At 53.0% G+C, this 12,937-nt stretch overlaps 1 protein-coding gene across 1 annotated transcript; it reads left to right on the forward strand.

The window, feature by feature from the left end:
- The first annotated feature begins 689 nt into the window (after positions 1-689).
- On the forward strand, positions 690-11,684 carry DUSP5 (dual specificity phosphatase 5). The gene is made up of 4 exons (XM_074592287.1): positions 690-1,234; positions 5,552-5,694; positions 7,214-7,433; positions 9,608-11,684. Exons 1-4 carry the CDS (start codon positions 841-843, stop codon positions 10,006-10,008), a joined length of 1,158 nt encoding a protein of 385 aa, XP_074448388.1. The 5' UTR covers positions 690-840; the 3' UTR covers positions 10,009-11,684.
- Positions 11,685-12,937: the final 1,253 nt, after the last annotated feature.

Below are 12,937 nucleotides of genomic sequence, written 5' to 3' on the forward strand. Positions count from 1 at the left end.
TCCGGGACGTTCCCTAGGGAATCCACGCTTATCCCTCGGTTACCGGTGCTGCCTCGATGGAAGCCGCGGCCCAGGCAGGGGACCCAGCTCTTCCCGGGGGGGTCCAGGAGCGGGCAGCTCCCACCCCCTGAGCAGCAGTGCGCTCGCAAGCAGGTCCGCCTGTGCTTGGGCTTTGCTGGGGGTGAGGACAGGCACGGCGAGGGGGGAATAAAGGGAACTGAAACCCCGCCTTTGCAACCTGGTGTGAGAAACCTGCCTAGGGCTGCCCTTCCTCTTCTTCTTCCTCTTCCTGTTCCTCCTCCTCCTCCTCCTTCTCCCCCTCCTCGCCCCCCCCCCCCCCCCCCAGCACAGTTCCCGGCTCTCCCGGCTGACGGGTGAGCGGTGATGCTGGGATGAGCCTCAGGCCGATGACTGGAGGATTTTTGCGGCGTTTTTCAGCTTCCTCTGCCTCCGAGCCTGACTAACGCTGCCTGCGCGCCCACGGCCCCCGCCCGCCGCCGCCGCGGGAGGGAGGGAGGGAGGGAGGGAGGGGATCCCCGCCAGGGGGCGGGGCGCCGGGCGGTGCGGGGCGGGGGATGCCCATATTTGGAAGGCAGGCGCGTCACTCCCCTTATATGGGCAGTGTCGTCAGGGCCCGGCCTCCCATTCATATAAATGCCCGGTGGCGGCGGCCGGGATTCCCTGCCCGGGCTCGGCGCGGTGCCGCGGTGCCTCCGTCCCTCCTTCCCCTCCCGTCCCGCTGCCGGCCGGGCTCCCGCGCCAAGCTCCGAGACTCGCCACCGGGCAACCTTCCTACCGCTCTCCCCCGCTCCCGCTTCGGGGGCGCGACCCGCGGCCGGCATGAAAGTCACGTCCCTCGACTGCCGCCAGCTGAGGAAGCTGCTGCGGAAGGAGCCCTCCCGCTGCCTGGTGCTGGACTGCCGGCCCTACCTGTCCTACTCGGCCTCCTGCCTCCGCGGTTCGCTCAACGTCAACCTCAACTCGGTGGTGATGCGGAGGGCCCGCGGCGGTGCCGTCCCGCTCCACTTCGTGGTGCCCGACGCGGCCGCCCGCGCCCGGCTGCTGCTGGGCGGGGAGGGGGCGGCGGGGGGCGCCCGCCTGGCCGCCGTGGTGGTGCTGGACCAAGGCACGGGGCACTGGCAGAAGCTGAAGAAGGACAGCACGGCGCAGATCGTCCTCAACGCCCTACTGTCCAGCCTGCCGGAGGCCGGGGCGAGGGTCTGCTTCCTGAAAGGTGAGAGGACTGGCGGGGAAAGGCGGCGGGGGGGGGCAGGGGCTGGGGGGAGCGGCGGGGGTCGACCCTCAAACACATCCTCCTCTCTGGGTGGCGGCGGTCCCGCGGTGCTGCTGTCCTCTCTCTTCCGCAAGTTAACCTGATTATGGGTGGAGGGCAGGGAGGTAACGCCGGGATTTCGTTTCTTTTCCACCCACTATAACTAAATCCCGGATAGAATCTGCGGGCTGAGCTCAAATGCCTTTCCGCTCACCCCCGCCGCGCTTTTAAGAGGCTGATGGGAAGCAAAGAATATTAGGGGAAGAAGGGCAAAAGTTGGAGATTATTAAAGGGAGAGAGGAGCGAGAGAGATCGGGGCTGCGTGGAAAATAAAATCAGCCCCGCGGGTACGAGGGGAGCCGGGGCCACCGCTGGTCGCTCTCCGCCCGGTGACACGGGGCGGCCCTTGTTGGGCGCCCGAAACCCGGGGATCGGTGCCCGCTCCTCCACCCGCTGCGGAGAGGTTTATCTCCCCATCGGGCGTATCGAGACCGGGCAACCTATAGCCGAAACTCCGGGGCTTTTGTCGGGGGACAGAAACACCTCCTCCCCCCACGTGCATTAGAGACCTTTGATTGCGGTTCTTTGTTTTCCTTCCGTGTAACTCGGGGACAATAAAACGATAAAAAAGAGGCAGCCCGCCCTTTCTCTGCCCTCCCATCCCTCCCTCCCCTCCGTTTCTCCCGGCAGCGCCTTTGTCCTTTCGCCCTCTCTGTTTCCTCAGCCCCCCTTCCTCCCTCCCCCGTGCCTCCCCTCGGAGGGGGGCACTGCCCGGCCGTAGAATTTCCTAAACAACCCCCCACCCCTTGCCATATCCTGAGGCCATAAATGGAGGAGATAAATCAGGCGATGTTTCTTGAATAAACTCTGCCCCTGTGTCCTCACGGGCCAGGGTTAATTCACTTTTATTAAGCCTTTTATCACACTAGTTTTTGTGCCCGGTTTGCCTCCCATAAATGAACAGCGCCCTGAGGGCATCCCTGTCGGGGTAGAGGCTCCTCCAGCCTGGGTATGGCCCGGTACCAAGGGATAGGGAGACTCCCAGGGCGGTTTGCCACTACCCTGGCTCTGTCCGGGCACCGCCAGCCTGCCCTGGGGTCTGACAGTCGCCCCAAAAGCACCAGTTCTGCTGCTGCAGGGCAGGGATACCTACACTGTGCTGGGACAGTCAAATCCTCAGGGACCTCATTAAACTAGAGATGAAGAAACATCTCCAGGGTCACGCTGGGAAGTCTGTGGCAAAGCAGGGGCCGAATTAAGCTCTGCTGACTCTCAGCCTGCTCGTTTAGCCACAAGATCGTCCTTCCCTCCTCATGTACCGGCCCCACGCTTTGAAGTGGTGGCTGTGGGCAGTTTATCTGGGGTGGGGTTTTGATGTAGGCTCTGCTTTGTACCTTTTGTGTATTGCGAAGTATCTTATCTTGAAAGCCTGTCGATTCGAGGCTAAAAAGATTCCCCCTTAGTGCATGAGTAAGTTTCCTCCCTTTCCTGCTGCTGTTCCCCTTTGCTTTGATGGAAGTGCTCTGGGTCGCAGGATCAGGCCCATGAAGTCCCCAGCTCCGTTTCAGATCCGGTGTGGCCCGAGGAGCCAGTGACTCAGTGGGCAGCGCTGCTGATTCACCGGGGCCACGGACCCCCAGGAAGCTGTTGTGGTCTGGGGGAAGATCTCTGGGACAGCGGGGATATAAATAACCCTGAAGCATTGGGCACTGATCAGAAGAAATGAACTTTTGGGGGTCTGTGGCACCGACTTTGCAAATAATGGGCTGTAAAACCATCAGGAAAAAAAAAAACAACCAAACAAAAAACAACACCCCACAACTCCTTGAGGTTCCTGCTTATATTCCTAGGTGTGGGGGAGCTGGGAGGAGGTGTTGGCTACTTAGGGGCTAAGGTGTTCTTGCCTCGGAAGTCGCAGTGATAAGATATGAGCAGGTCACCCCCACCCCACCAGGTCACGGAGCAGCCTGGGGATCTGGCCCCAGGCGGGGCAGCTCGCACAGAGCAATGCACAGAGCACACCAAGTTGCATGCCAGGTCCTGTTCCTTCCCTCGCTTTCTTGGCTTCCAGAGGCTGTGTGTGTTACATCTCTTGTCTGTGTAGGTGCAATTTCATTCTGGGTGAGCTCAGCCCCAGCAGGGTGAGAGCGGTGTGGCAAGGGAAGACCTTGCAGAAAGATAAAATAACGGATCCTCTCTTGGTGCTGACAAGGATTCTATTATTTATTGATTAAAACCGAAGCACAGCCCAGCTCTCCATAATGAGCAATCTAGTATCTGCAGAAATGACCTCAGGGAAGGCAGGTTGAGTGGGGAGGGGGAAGAGAGGAGATTGCTGGAGGATGGGATGAGAAGATGACTCACTGTAAGAATGGCCTGCAAATATCCTGATCCCCAAGGCTTGTAATTAACCATTCACCAGCTGCATGTGTTAGCTGCCCCAGAGACATGAGACTTGCATGTCTGTTCGAACACACACGCTGATTTGGCTCGGGTGGATTTCTGCGCTCATTCAAGAATAAAAACAACAATACGGGGTGTAAATGGGGACAATGGCTATTTATATAAACTATTTTTCTATTGTGATGGCAGTGACTGGAGGACAGGGGGGAGATAAGGTCAGCTATGCAAAACAAGGATTTAAAAGTCCACCCCATGAAAGACAGTTGCAGAGCAGGAGAGCAGAGGATTTTTGGAGAGCTACCTTCTGTTTGTTGTTTTTTTTTCACACTGCCAGTTGTTAGGGATATCATTTTATCAACCCAGTTGTTGTGGATATCATTTTATCAACCCCCCTGTTATGGTCATCATGGTCACTCGGCTGCTCGACCCACTGCCTGGCGCTGTGAGCTCTGGGGCTGGCTCAATGTGGCAGGGGAGTAGGAGGAATGGTGCAGGTGCTGAGTGCCAGTTGACTGCAAAGTCACCTTCCTGCCCTCCGTCATGGAAAACAGACTTTCATCACGTCCAGTGGGCTTTGTTTGGATCGTGCCGACCGCTTGCAACATGAGGACCCCACGACAGGACTGAGTGGGCAACAGTAGCGCGTCATGAATCTGAGCACACATCTGCTCAAACATTGCAAACAAATGAGACACCGGCGTGGCGGGGCTGAAATGTCAGAGGTAGCTGCACTGGGGAGCCCTGGCAGCGAGGGCGGTGGGGGCCCTGCGGCCGCTCAGATCTTCAGCGCTTCCTTTGTGTCGAAACCCTTCCTCGCACTGGGGCACCCACGCCGACACCGCTTATCAGGGCGAAACAGTTGCAGATGAATGAATCGCATCGGAGGGTTTGCTTTCCCAGCTTTGTTTACTCAAGGGCCACACTCAGAAGGATGACTGAACCTAGCTGTTTGAGGGCTTTCGCCATTCATTGCAGCTCTGAAAAAGCACAGGTGACAGACACATGGCACACCGCTGACATTTCCAGGCTGCTTCTGCTACCTGACTTATTCACGTTCATTTTGGAGAGCGGGTGCCTTCCGTGCAACATTTTCCAAGCCTGGAAGCAGGCAGCTATTTAGCTGACGACAAACTTTGAGTAACAGTGTAATAATAGGATTAATTCCTTTTCATTAGCAGTGCACTGAATGAAACGAATGCGGTACTTAACCATGCAGAATAGCTCATGTGGGGCTATTCAGTTGTCAAATGCTGTCACAGGATTTCATTAAGTTTTATAGCTGTTATTTAATAGACTGGTTTCAGTGGGACTGTCTTCATTACCTCGCTGTCTTGTGCATTGTGGTGATTAATGACACAGTTGCAAGCATCCCCCTCTTGTGCTTACGTCCATTCAAAATTGCAAATAAAACATGGTTTATGTTGTCACAGCATATATAGTAATAACAGATTTAGAGAGGATGACTACTGAGCACAGAAATCTCCATCTCCAATGCTGGGAATAGTGCTCATACACAAAACCTGGGGGAGGGAGTTTAGTCCCCGCTGTACTGGAGTTAATGGTTGCTAGACTCAACAGAATTACATTTGCTAACAGTTTTAATCTGGATCCACCGGCTTTCAGCAAGTTAATAATTGTCAGCAGGTACAAGCCTTTAAAAAAAAAAAAAAAAAAAAAAAAACACAACAACCACACCACATTTCCCCAGGGGAGCGCTATCCCTCATTAACCCCCCAGTGCCCATTGCTGTGTGGCACTATCCCACTGCAGTGCCAGTGCCTGCGCTTCATTTCTCCTCCACTTTAATTAAACCAGTTTTTGGAAGCACAAACGTTCATGTCGTCTTTTTTTTTTTTTTCTTTTTCCCTTCCCTAGGGGGATATGAAACCTTTAACTCGCAATATCCTGAGTGCTGCGTGGATGGAAAACTCATTTCCCCGGAGAGGACCGAGGCGGAGAGAAACCTTGCCAGCCACTGTGAGAAGCAGAGTGTCAACCACAAACCTGCTTACGACCAGGTGTGTGTCACAGCCGCACCTGGTGACATTCCCCTTCGGTCTTCTCCTTCCCACCACCGGGCTTTGCTGGGGCCTGCCAGGGTGCTGGTGGCCCTCGTGCTGGCGCGGGTTGTCACTAAGTTGTCACAGTCCAAGTTGGCAGCCTGTGTGTCAAATAAGATGTCCTGTGTGTGCTGCTGGTAGCATCACCGCCCTCTGGCTTCAAAATTTGGCAGCAGAAGGAGGGGAAAAAAACCCTGTCCAGTCCCAAAACTGTATTTGCGACCCATCTTTATCACACAGCTGGGCAGCATGAGCCGGGAGCAGCTCATGCCTCCCCAGGAGACTTAAAACGGGCAGGGAAGAGGCTGCCAGGAGTGGCATTTTTCCAGCAGACGAAGGAGCACACTTTGCCCATGCCTCCTCTGAGACCCCAGGTGGGATCTGAAGCTGGCAGAGGGGGACGGGGCTGTGGGACCACCTCTGAGAAGAGGCAGTGGCTCTTGAGAGCCGCCCTTGGCTGGGGAGAGCAGGGTTTCCACGGGGGAAGTTGTCACGCCCCCGCGCTCCCCCGGCCCGGGGAATACGTGTGCTCTGAGATGTCACCCTGCGGTCAGGCCACTTCCGCCGGGGCACACGTCTCCTGGCACTGGGGGAGCCCCCAGGCGATGCCCCTTCGCTCCCCCGGGAGCCCCAGGCTCCGTACCGCCACCCTGGGTGGCTCCGGGGTGTCCCCGGTGTGTGGGACCCGCCGGGTAGGCAGCTCAGTGGGGGCGAAAAGCCGGTGTCTCACAGCTGGCGGCGGCTCTTGTGCATCATGGAAAGTTACCTGCGCTCTCCAAATGCATCTGTCAGGCGGTGGCTTTTTTTTTTCTTTCGCGGTCTTGTCACCCAGCTTGTGCTTGCGCAGAGGAAGGAGGAACCGAGATGACATCTCGGGGTGGGTGACGCAGCGGGTGCTGTGCCCCAGGGAGGTGCAGGGGGATGGGGCTGCCCCTCCCTGAGCCCCACCGGACTCCCCCCAGTGCGGACAGGGAGCCTTGCTCTGATTTTTTTTTTTTTTTGGGGGGGGGAGTTTTTTGCTTCACTTTGCCTTTGGAGGTGCGAGCGGAGGGACTGAGCCCTGGACTGAGCTAGAGCAGCTTCCTCCTCCACCCTCCTCTTCCTCCCTGCTCAGACACAGCTCCCCACCTCGCTCGTGTTTCGGTAAAGCCTCGGAGGGAACGGCCCTCACATATGAAAGTGCTTTGGGTGCGTCCTGTCCCAAGGGGCAGAGCTTTAAAGAAGGCAGGAAACATCCTGCACGCGAGTGGGCTGGATCTGACTTTGTACCTCACAGATGTGGACAAGAAAATGAAAACCTTTTTCCTGCGTGAGCTTTGCCATCACAGTGATTCACTGGCCAGCAGCACTGGGGTCCAAAACCGTCCACAAGTGAGGGAGTGAGCACCCACACAGGCTGCCTTGCCTTACTCTTTCCAGTAGCAAGACTCAAGTACCCTTGGAAAAGAATTACATGTTCCTGCTCCTTCTCTTCCAGGGTGGTCCAGTCGAAATCCTGCCTTTTCTCTACCTTGGTAGTGCCTATCATGCTTCCAAGTGCGAGTTTCTCGCCAATCTGCACATCACAGCCCTGCTCAATGTCTCCAGGAAAAGCTCGGAGTCCTTTAAAGACCAGTATTGCTACAAGTGGATCCCAGTGGAGGACAGTCACACGGCGGACATCAGCTCACACTTCCAGGAAGCCATCGACTTCATCGGTAGGTCCAAATTAACAAATTTCCAGATCTTCATATATTTTTAAATTCATTTAAATTCATTTAAAGTGCCCTTATTGATGGGAAGGGCACATTATTTTCTGTATTCTCCCACATGTCACAATAAAAGTTTTAAGCTCCCTCCCTTCCCCAGCAACTGTCCTGGCAGAGGGATTTCGGTGAGGGAGGAAGGCAGAGGGACATTCAGAGCAAGGCCTGCATCCTTCTCTCTGGCTCTCTAAGCTGGGAGGCTCCGGAAGGAAAATGCCTTCCCTTGATTGCCACGAGGCAAGTGAGCTGGTTAGCTTTATACTCTTTTCAAAGCAAGCGTAGGTGTAACTTCACACTTGACAGGAAGTCAAGAAGTGTGGTTGGACAACACTAAAGTCTATTGATTTTTGTCAAGATATTGGTTCTTTGGACTTGCATGCCAGACCCTGTAAAAGCCAGGTGAAGCAGGGTCAGCTTATTGCCTTGCTGTGCGCAGATATCTCAAAGCTAGGTCTCAGAAATCCAGCTTCTCCCCTTATCACAGAGCTGTTTCCATTTCTCCTTTTAATCGTGTTGGTATTTTACCCTTTAATCAAATACCCCAATGCAAAAAAACGTAATAACTTTTAAAACAAAATGAGGAGGCCTTCAGAAAACTTTGGGCTGTCCCTTCCCAAACCTTCCTGGGTGGGTGAGCAGCACACCGCCCGTGCCAGGTAGTGCAAAGGAGAGGCTCCTTCCTGAGAGGCACAGGGTGGTTTAGTGGGGTGGAGCAGCCTCAGCCTGGGTGGTGATGGTGTTGAAATCTATGCTGCTGCTCTCCAGGAACATTCGAGAGAGAAACAGAATAAAACCTCAGTTACAGACTTGCTGGACTCATTGAGTTTGAGTCCTTCAACGGTGCAGGCAGAATTACAAAAACCTGATACGAGGGTGCTCTCTGAGCCCTTCCCCTTCCTGGTAAGGGACTTCTCGCACTTTTCAGGGAAATAGTAATTCATGGCACTCTTCTGTCCCATCTCCAACCCCTTCTGATAGTTGTTGAGTCACTTGGAAGCTTCCCAGATTTTGAGGATGACTTAAGTTTTCACTTTCTTTTAAAATTGGGTGTGTGGTGTGTATGCTGGAGATGACTCAAATCCATGTCTTCCTTATTTTGTGCAGTAGTTAAATATAACCATCCGTGGTGGCAGACAATCGAAGACAGGCAAATGATAACTTGCTCAGCCCTGTGTTGTTTCAGTGCCATGCACTGAGGACTCCACTCAGCGCGGTTCTCTATAAATTGGAGCTTGAACATATTGCTCAAGGCCATAGAGAAGAGAACGTCTATTTTTGAACTGTAGTTTTGTGTGGAAAGGGCTTATTTTAAGCACATTCTCTTTAATCTAATAACAATCATTGTGTTGTGTGAGTAACCACAGTGGCTCCTGTTGTGTAAAATGGGTGCTTTGCATAAGTCTTTTATATCCTGACTTAAGTCCAAGCATCCTTTAACCAGGCTGTAATTAGCAACTGCCTACCAGTCCTTGTGTGCTTTGTGGTGAGGCCCCAGGGAGTGAGCTCAGCCTCTCCACCCAAGGGTACCCACCAAGGGCTCAGCTCCTGGTACCACTGTTTGCTGCTAACCAGCCAGGCAGGGGGATAGCTTTGGACTCTAAAGAAAAGTCCTGTTTTCCTAGCAAAGCTGATGAGAGGAAGGCAGCCCTGCAGTTCTCACCTTTGAAAGACCTGTTGGTGGGAGGGCTGGCCGGGCTGGGCTTGGGTGGGCCCTTTGAGCCACAGGCAGAGAAATGCAGGTACAGCAAACACAAGCATTGCCCAGATATCTGATCTCTGTCTCTCAACGCTCTGCAAAGTGAGCTGTTCCAAAAGAGAAATAGGCACATGGGAAGGAGATGGGGAAGGACTTTCCTAAAATAAAAAAAAATGCAGAAAGAACGAAATCAGGATCCATAGATCTTGAAACCAAGTGTCATCTGCAGCTAAGTTCCACTGCAGGCTGGGTTTTGTCCCCTTTCTCTTTTAATCTCCATGTTACTCTTAGTACCCAAGAGAAGAGCAAGCCTCTCCTTGCTGGTGGAGTGGCTGTGTGCCATGTTCCACCTCCAGCACTGGCTGCATGTTGCAGCGTCCTCTCCATCCCTGATGACAACTGACATATGTGATGACTTTTTTTCCCCTAGACTATGTCAGACGAAGCGGGGGCAAGATCCTGGTACACTGCGAAGCAGGGATTTCACGCTCTCCCACCATCTGCATGGCGTATCTCATGAAGACGAACAAGCTCCGCTTGGACGAAGCCTTCGATTACATCAAGCAGCGCCGGAGCCTGATCTCGCCAAACTTTGGTTTCATGGGTCAGTTGCTGCAATATGAGTCGGAGATCTTGTCTTCCACTCCCAGCCCCCCCGTCACCTCATGCAAAAGAGAAGCCGCATCTTTCTTTGCAGAAGAACTGACGTTAGGCAAAAACTTTGAGGGCTCGTGTTTTGCCTTTCCTACCTCAGTGTTGAGTTCTGTGCCCATCCACTCTCCTGTCCACCAGCTGAAACTCAGCCCAATGACAGCATCTTCGTCCTGCTGAACACCCTGGGGAAACCGGAGCTGGTGTGGTCCTCTGATCCGTACTGTAACCCCAACAAGAACATTTCATGAACGTGCAATAGAGAAACCTCATCGACTTAGTCTGAGACGCAGCGGCTGCCGTGGGTCATACTTCCCGTATGCTGTGACTGTAAGGCGCAAGTGCTCTAAGTGTGGCAGGTTTTCTGAACTCTTGTTGTCCTTTTTTTTAAAAAAAAAAGAAAAAGTGCTTTTTTAGGTTTTTATCCACAAAGTGTGCACCCACTACTGTATTTTCAGATTCCTGGGGAGCAATGAGAAATCCATTTAGTATGTTCTCAGTTCCCATGTCCTTCCCTTCTTATTTTTGAAAAGACCCTTATTTAAGGTTTCAAGCAATAAACAGCAGCAGCAGGGAAGAAAGCAAAACGAAAAGCACCACCTTTGTGACGGCAGAGATGGTGGGAGTGAATATTCGTTCTGCTTTTTCCCCACCGTCTTTCCTCCTCCCCTCTCTTGTGTCGTGTTTCAGGGAGCAAAGGGCTGGGGCGCTGGAGGGAGCTCCTTTCCCATGACACTGTTGCACAACCAGGTGAAAATCTCCTCTCCTGCTCCAGCCTGTGAAGTGTCAGGTATTGACCACAGTGTAACTGGATACCAAACCAGACCGTGGATCCATTCAGGTGTGGCATTTCCTGTACTCCCGCATTTGCCTTTGTACTGGATGTGCTTTTAACTAAAGCAGGGGACTTAAAGCTATCAGGCTACCCTGCTGAGCTATTATCCTCCCATCTGTTGTTTGAGAACAGCCCTAGAATACTTGAATGTCTCCACAATCCTCATGAGTTACTTCCCATCAGAAGACACCATAACTGCTGGATTTCACACCAAAAAAAACCAATCCTGACAAGCTCAACTCCAAGCCACCTCTTCCTCCATCTCTCCCAAGTGTTCTCAACATGTATCGTGTGTGGTCAAGTGGTCTTGTTCAGTGTTATGTGGCTTGCTTAGTGTGTGTGGTCACCTTCTAGCCAGCCTTCCTCCATGAAAACTGGTTACATTGGTTTCCGTGTTTGCAGGGAGTTCAGAACGAGTGGCTCTCTTTGTCTGTTGACCTTTTTATTTTTTAATATGTAATATGTACGGGAAATGGCAATAATTTCCAGGAGATCTCGTGAATGTGAAAGAAAACCTGCAACGGTTTTAATGGAGTGTAAAAGAAATAATAAAGGAGGAAAAAAAAAAAGCCAGGGAAAGAAAGCTGTTTGTTGTACTTTGAGTGAGCTGCAAAAGCGCTTTGGCAGAACTCAGTGGCAAGAGAGGTCACCTGAGAAAAACTCCATGGCCCAAAAGTGGGGTAAGGAGGTAAAAGAGAAAGGTAAGCATCACTGGGTTCTTTACTGAAAGCCTCCAAGGTGCATCTCTATGGAGGGGAGAAGGTGAGGGGGAGGATTGTTTTAAACAGTGACATGAGTCATGGTGGCGTCACTTCCCAGCAGCCGGGCAGGCACTTCTGTTTTGATTCACGCATGTTTTATATAAGATTTGCCATCTTGCTGAAGATGAAAAATCTGAAGTAGGCAAGGCCCCCACTTCCTTCCTGAGCACATGCCACAGGATGCTGCATGCCCATGGGCCACCCACGAGTGTCACACCAGCGACGAGGGCATGTGGGCAATGCTCATCTTTTCACTTTTTTTAATGAAAAAAAGAAAAAAAAGAAAAAATTACTTTGAAGTGCCAGCATCTCAGAGCCATTTCATATCCCATTTTAGCTGGGAGTTTTTCGGTTCTTTCTGGCTCATCACTGCACCACATTTATTATCGGCATTTCCAAGTTAATCGAGTTGAAAAATTTATGGTAGATGTCTGGGTTACAAAGCCCTGTGGGGTTTGTCTGTTTGTAACTGCTTGCCCCCAGGGAAGCAAATCTTGCAGGTGAGATGCTGTCATTGGTGAAGAGCCTTGGATTTCTTTTCTGTGTCGGCAGGGGGGACACGGCAGCAGCCCTGCCTGGGCTCCGGGAAACCTGAACACGAGAACCAGCAGCCAGGGAGGTGAGGCAGGTGATCTAATAACATCAGATAAACTAATTTTCTAAGAGCTATGATTGGTCTGGAAAGCGCTCCTTGGAAACCCATGGCCAGTTGCAGTGAAAACCCTTCTCAGCCCCCACAAGCCCTTCCAGAGTAGAAAGGCTGGTAGGCTTAATGAGAGGGGCCCCGTGGAGACCTACAACATTGACAGAAACAGATCAGCCAACAGCTCTCATTAAAACAGCATAAAAGCCCTTCTGGGGGAATGACCGACTTTGTTCCTCAAGGATGAGGAAGCTTAAACCCTCTGCAGAGCTGACGGTGTTTGCCATGGGAACCTGCAGAGCAGGAGGCAGGGGGCTGAAGGGGTTAATGCAAGGACTGCGGGCCTTGGCAGATTTGACCACAGCAGCTGGAAAAGATCACAGGCCAGGCGGAGGAGACGGTATTTAGCAGAGAGGGAAGGCAGCTGCTCTGGTTCTGGAGAGGGCCTCTGATCCTGGGCTTTGGCATGGCATGTTGGTGGATAGCGTTGGCAGAGGGAGATGCTGGCTGGGATTCAGCAAGGACGGAGGGCCAGAGCCCTGCGGGAGCCTGAAGAGAGGTGGTTGTCGTGCCTGGGCACAGGACCCTGAAGTTTGCGCTCCTGCCCATGGCATGGTTCCCCTCTGCTTGGCTAGTCCTATCCCTGCAGGCCCCAGCATCCAGGGCACAGTGGGATGCAAATGCTGCCTCCCGGAGGAATGCGCTCGTGTGCTGGTGCCTGTTTTGCTGTTTCAGTGCTAATGCAAGACCTCAGCCCCCAGCTCAGCTCTTCCCTTGGCCGGCTTGGCAGATCCTACCTCTCTGAAGGGACATCACAGATATTTGACTGCAGGGCTCTGGGGTCACAGTACCTGCTCTCCTCCCTCCCTG

The sequence above is a fragment of the Larus michahellis genome, chromosome 6 (assembly GCF_964199755.1).
Source record: "Larus michahellis chromosome 6, bLarMic1.1, whole genome shotgun sequence".
NCBI lineage: Eukaryota > Metazoa > Chordata > Aves > Charadriiformes > Laridae > Larus > Larus michahellis.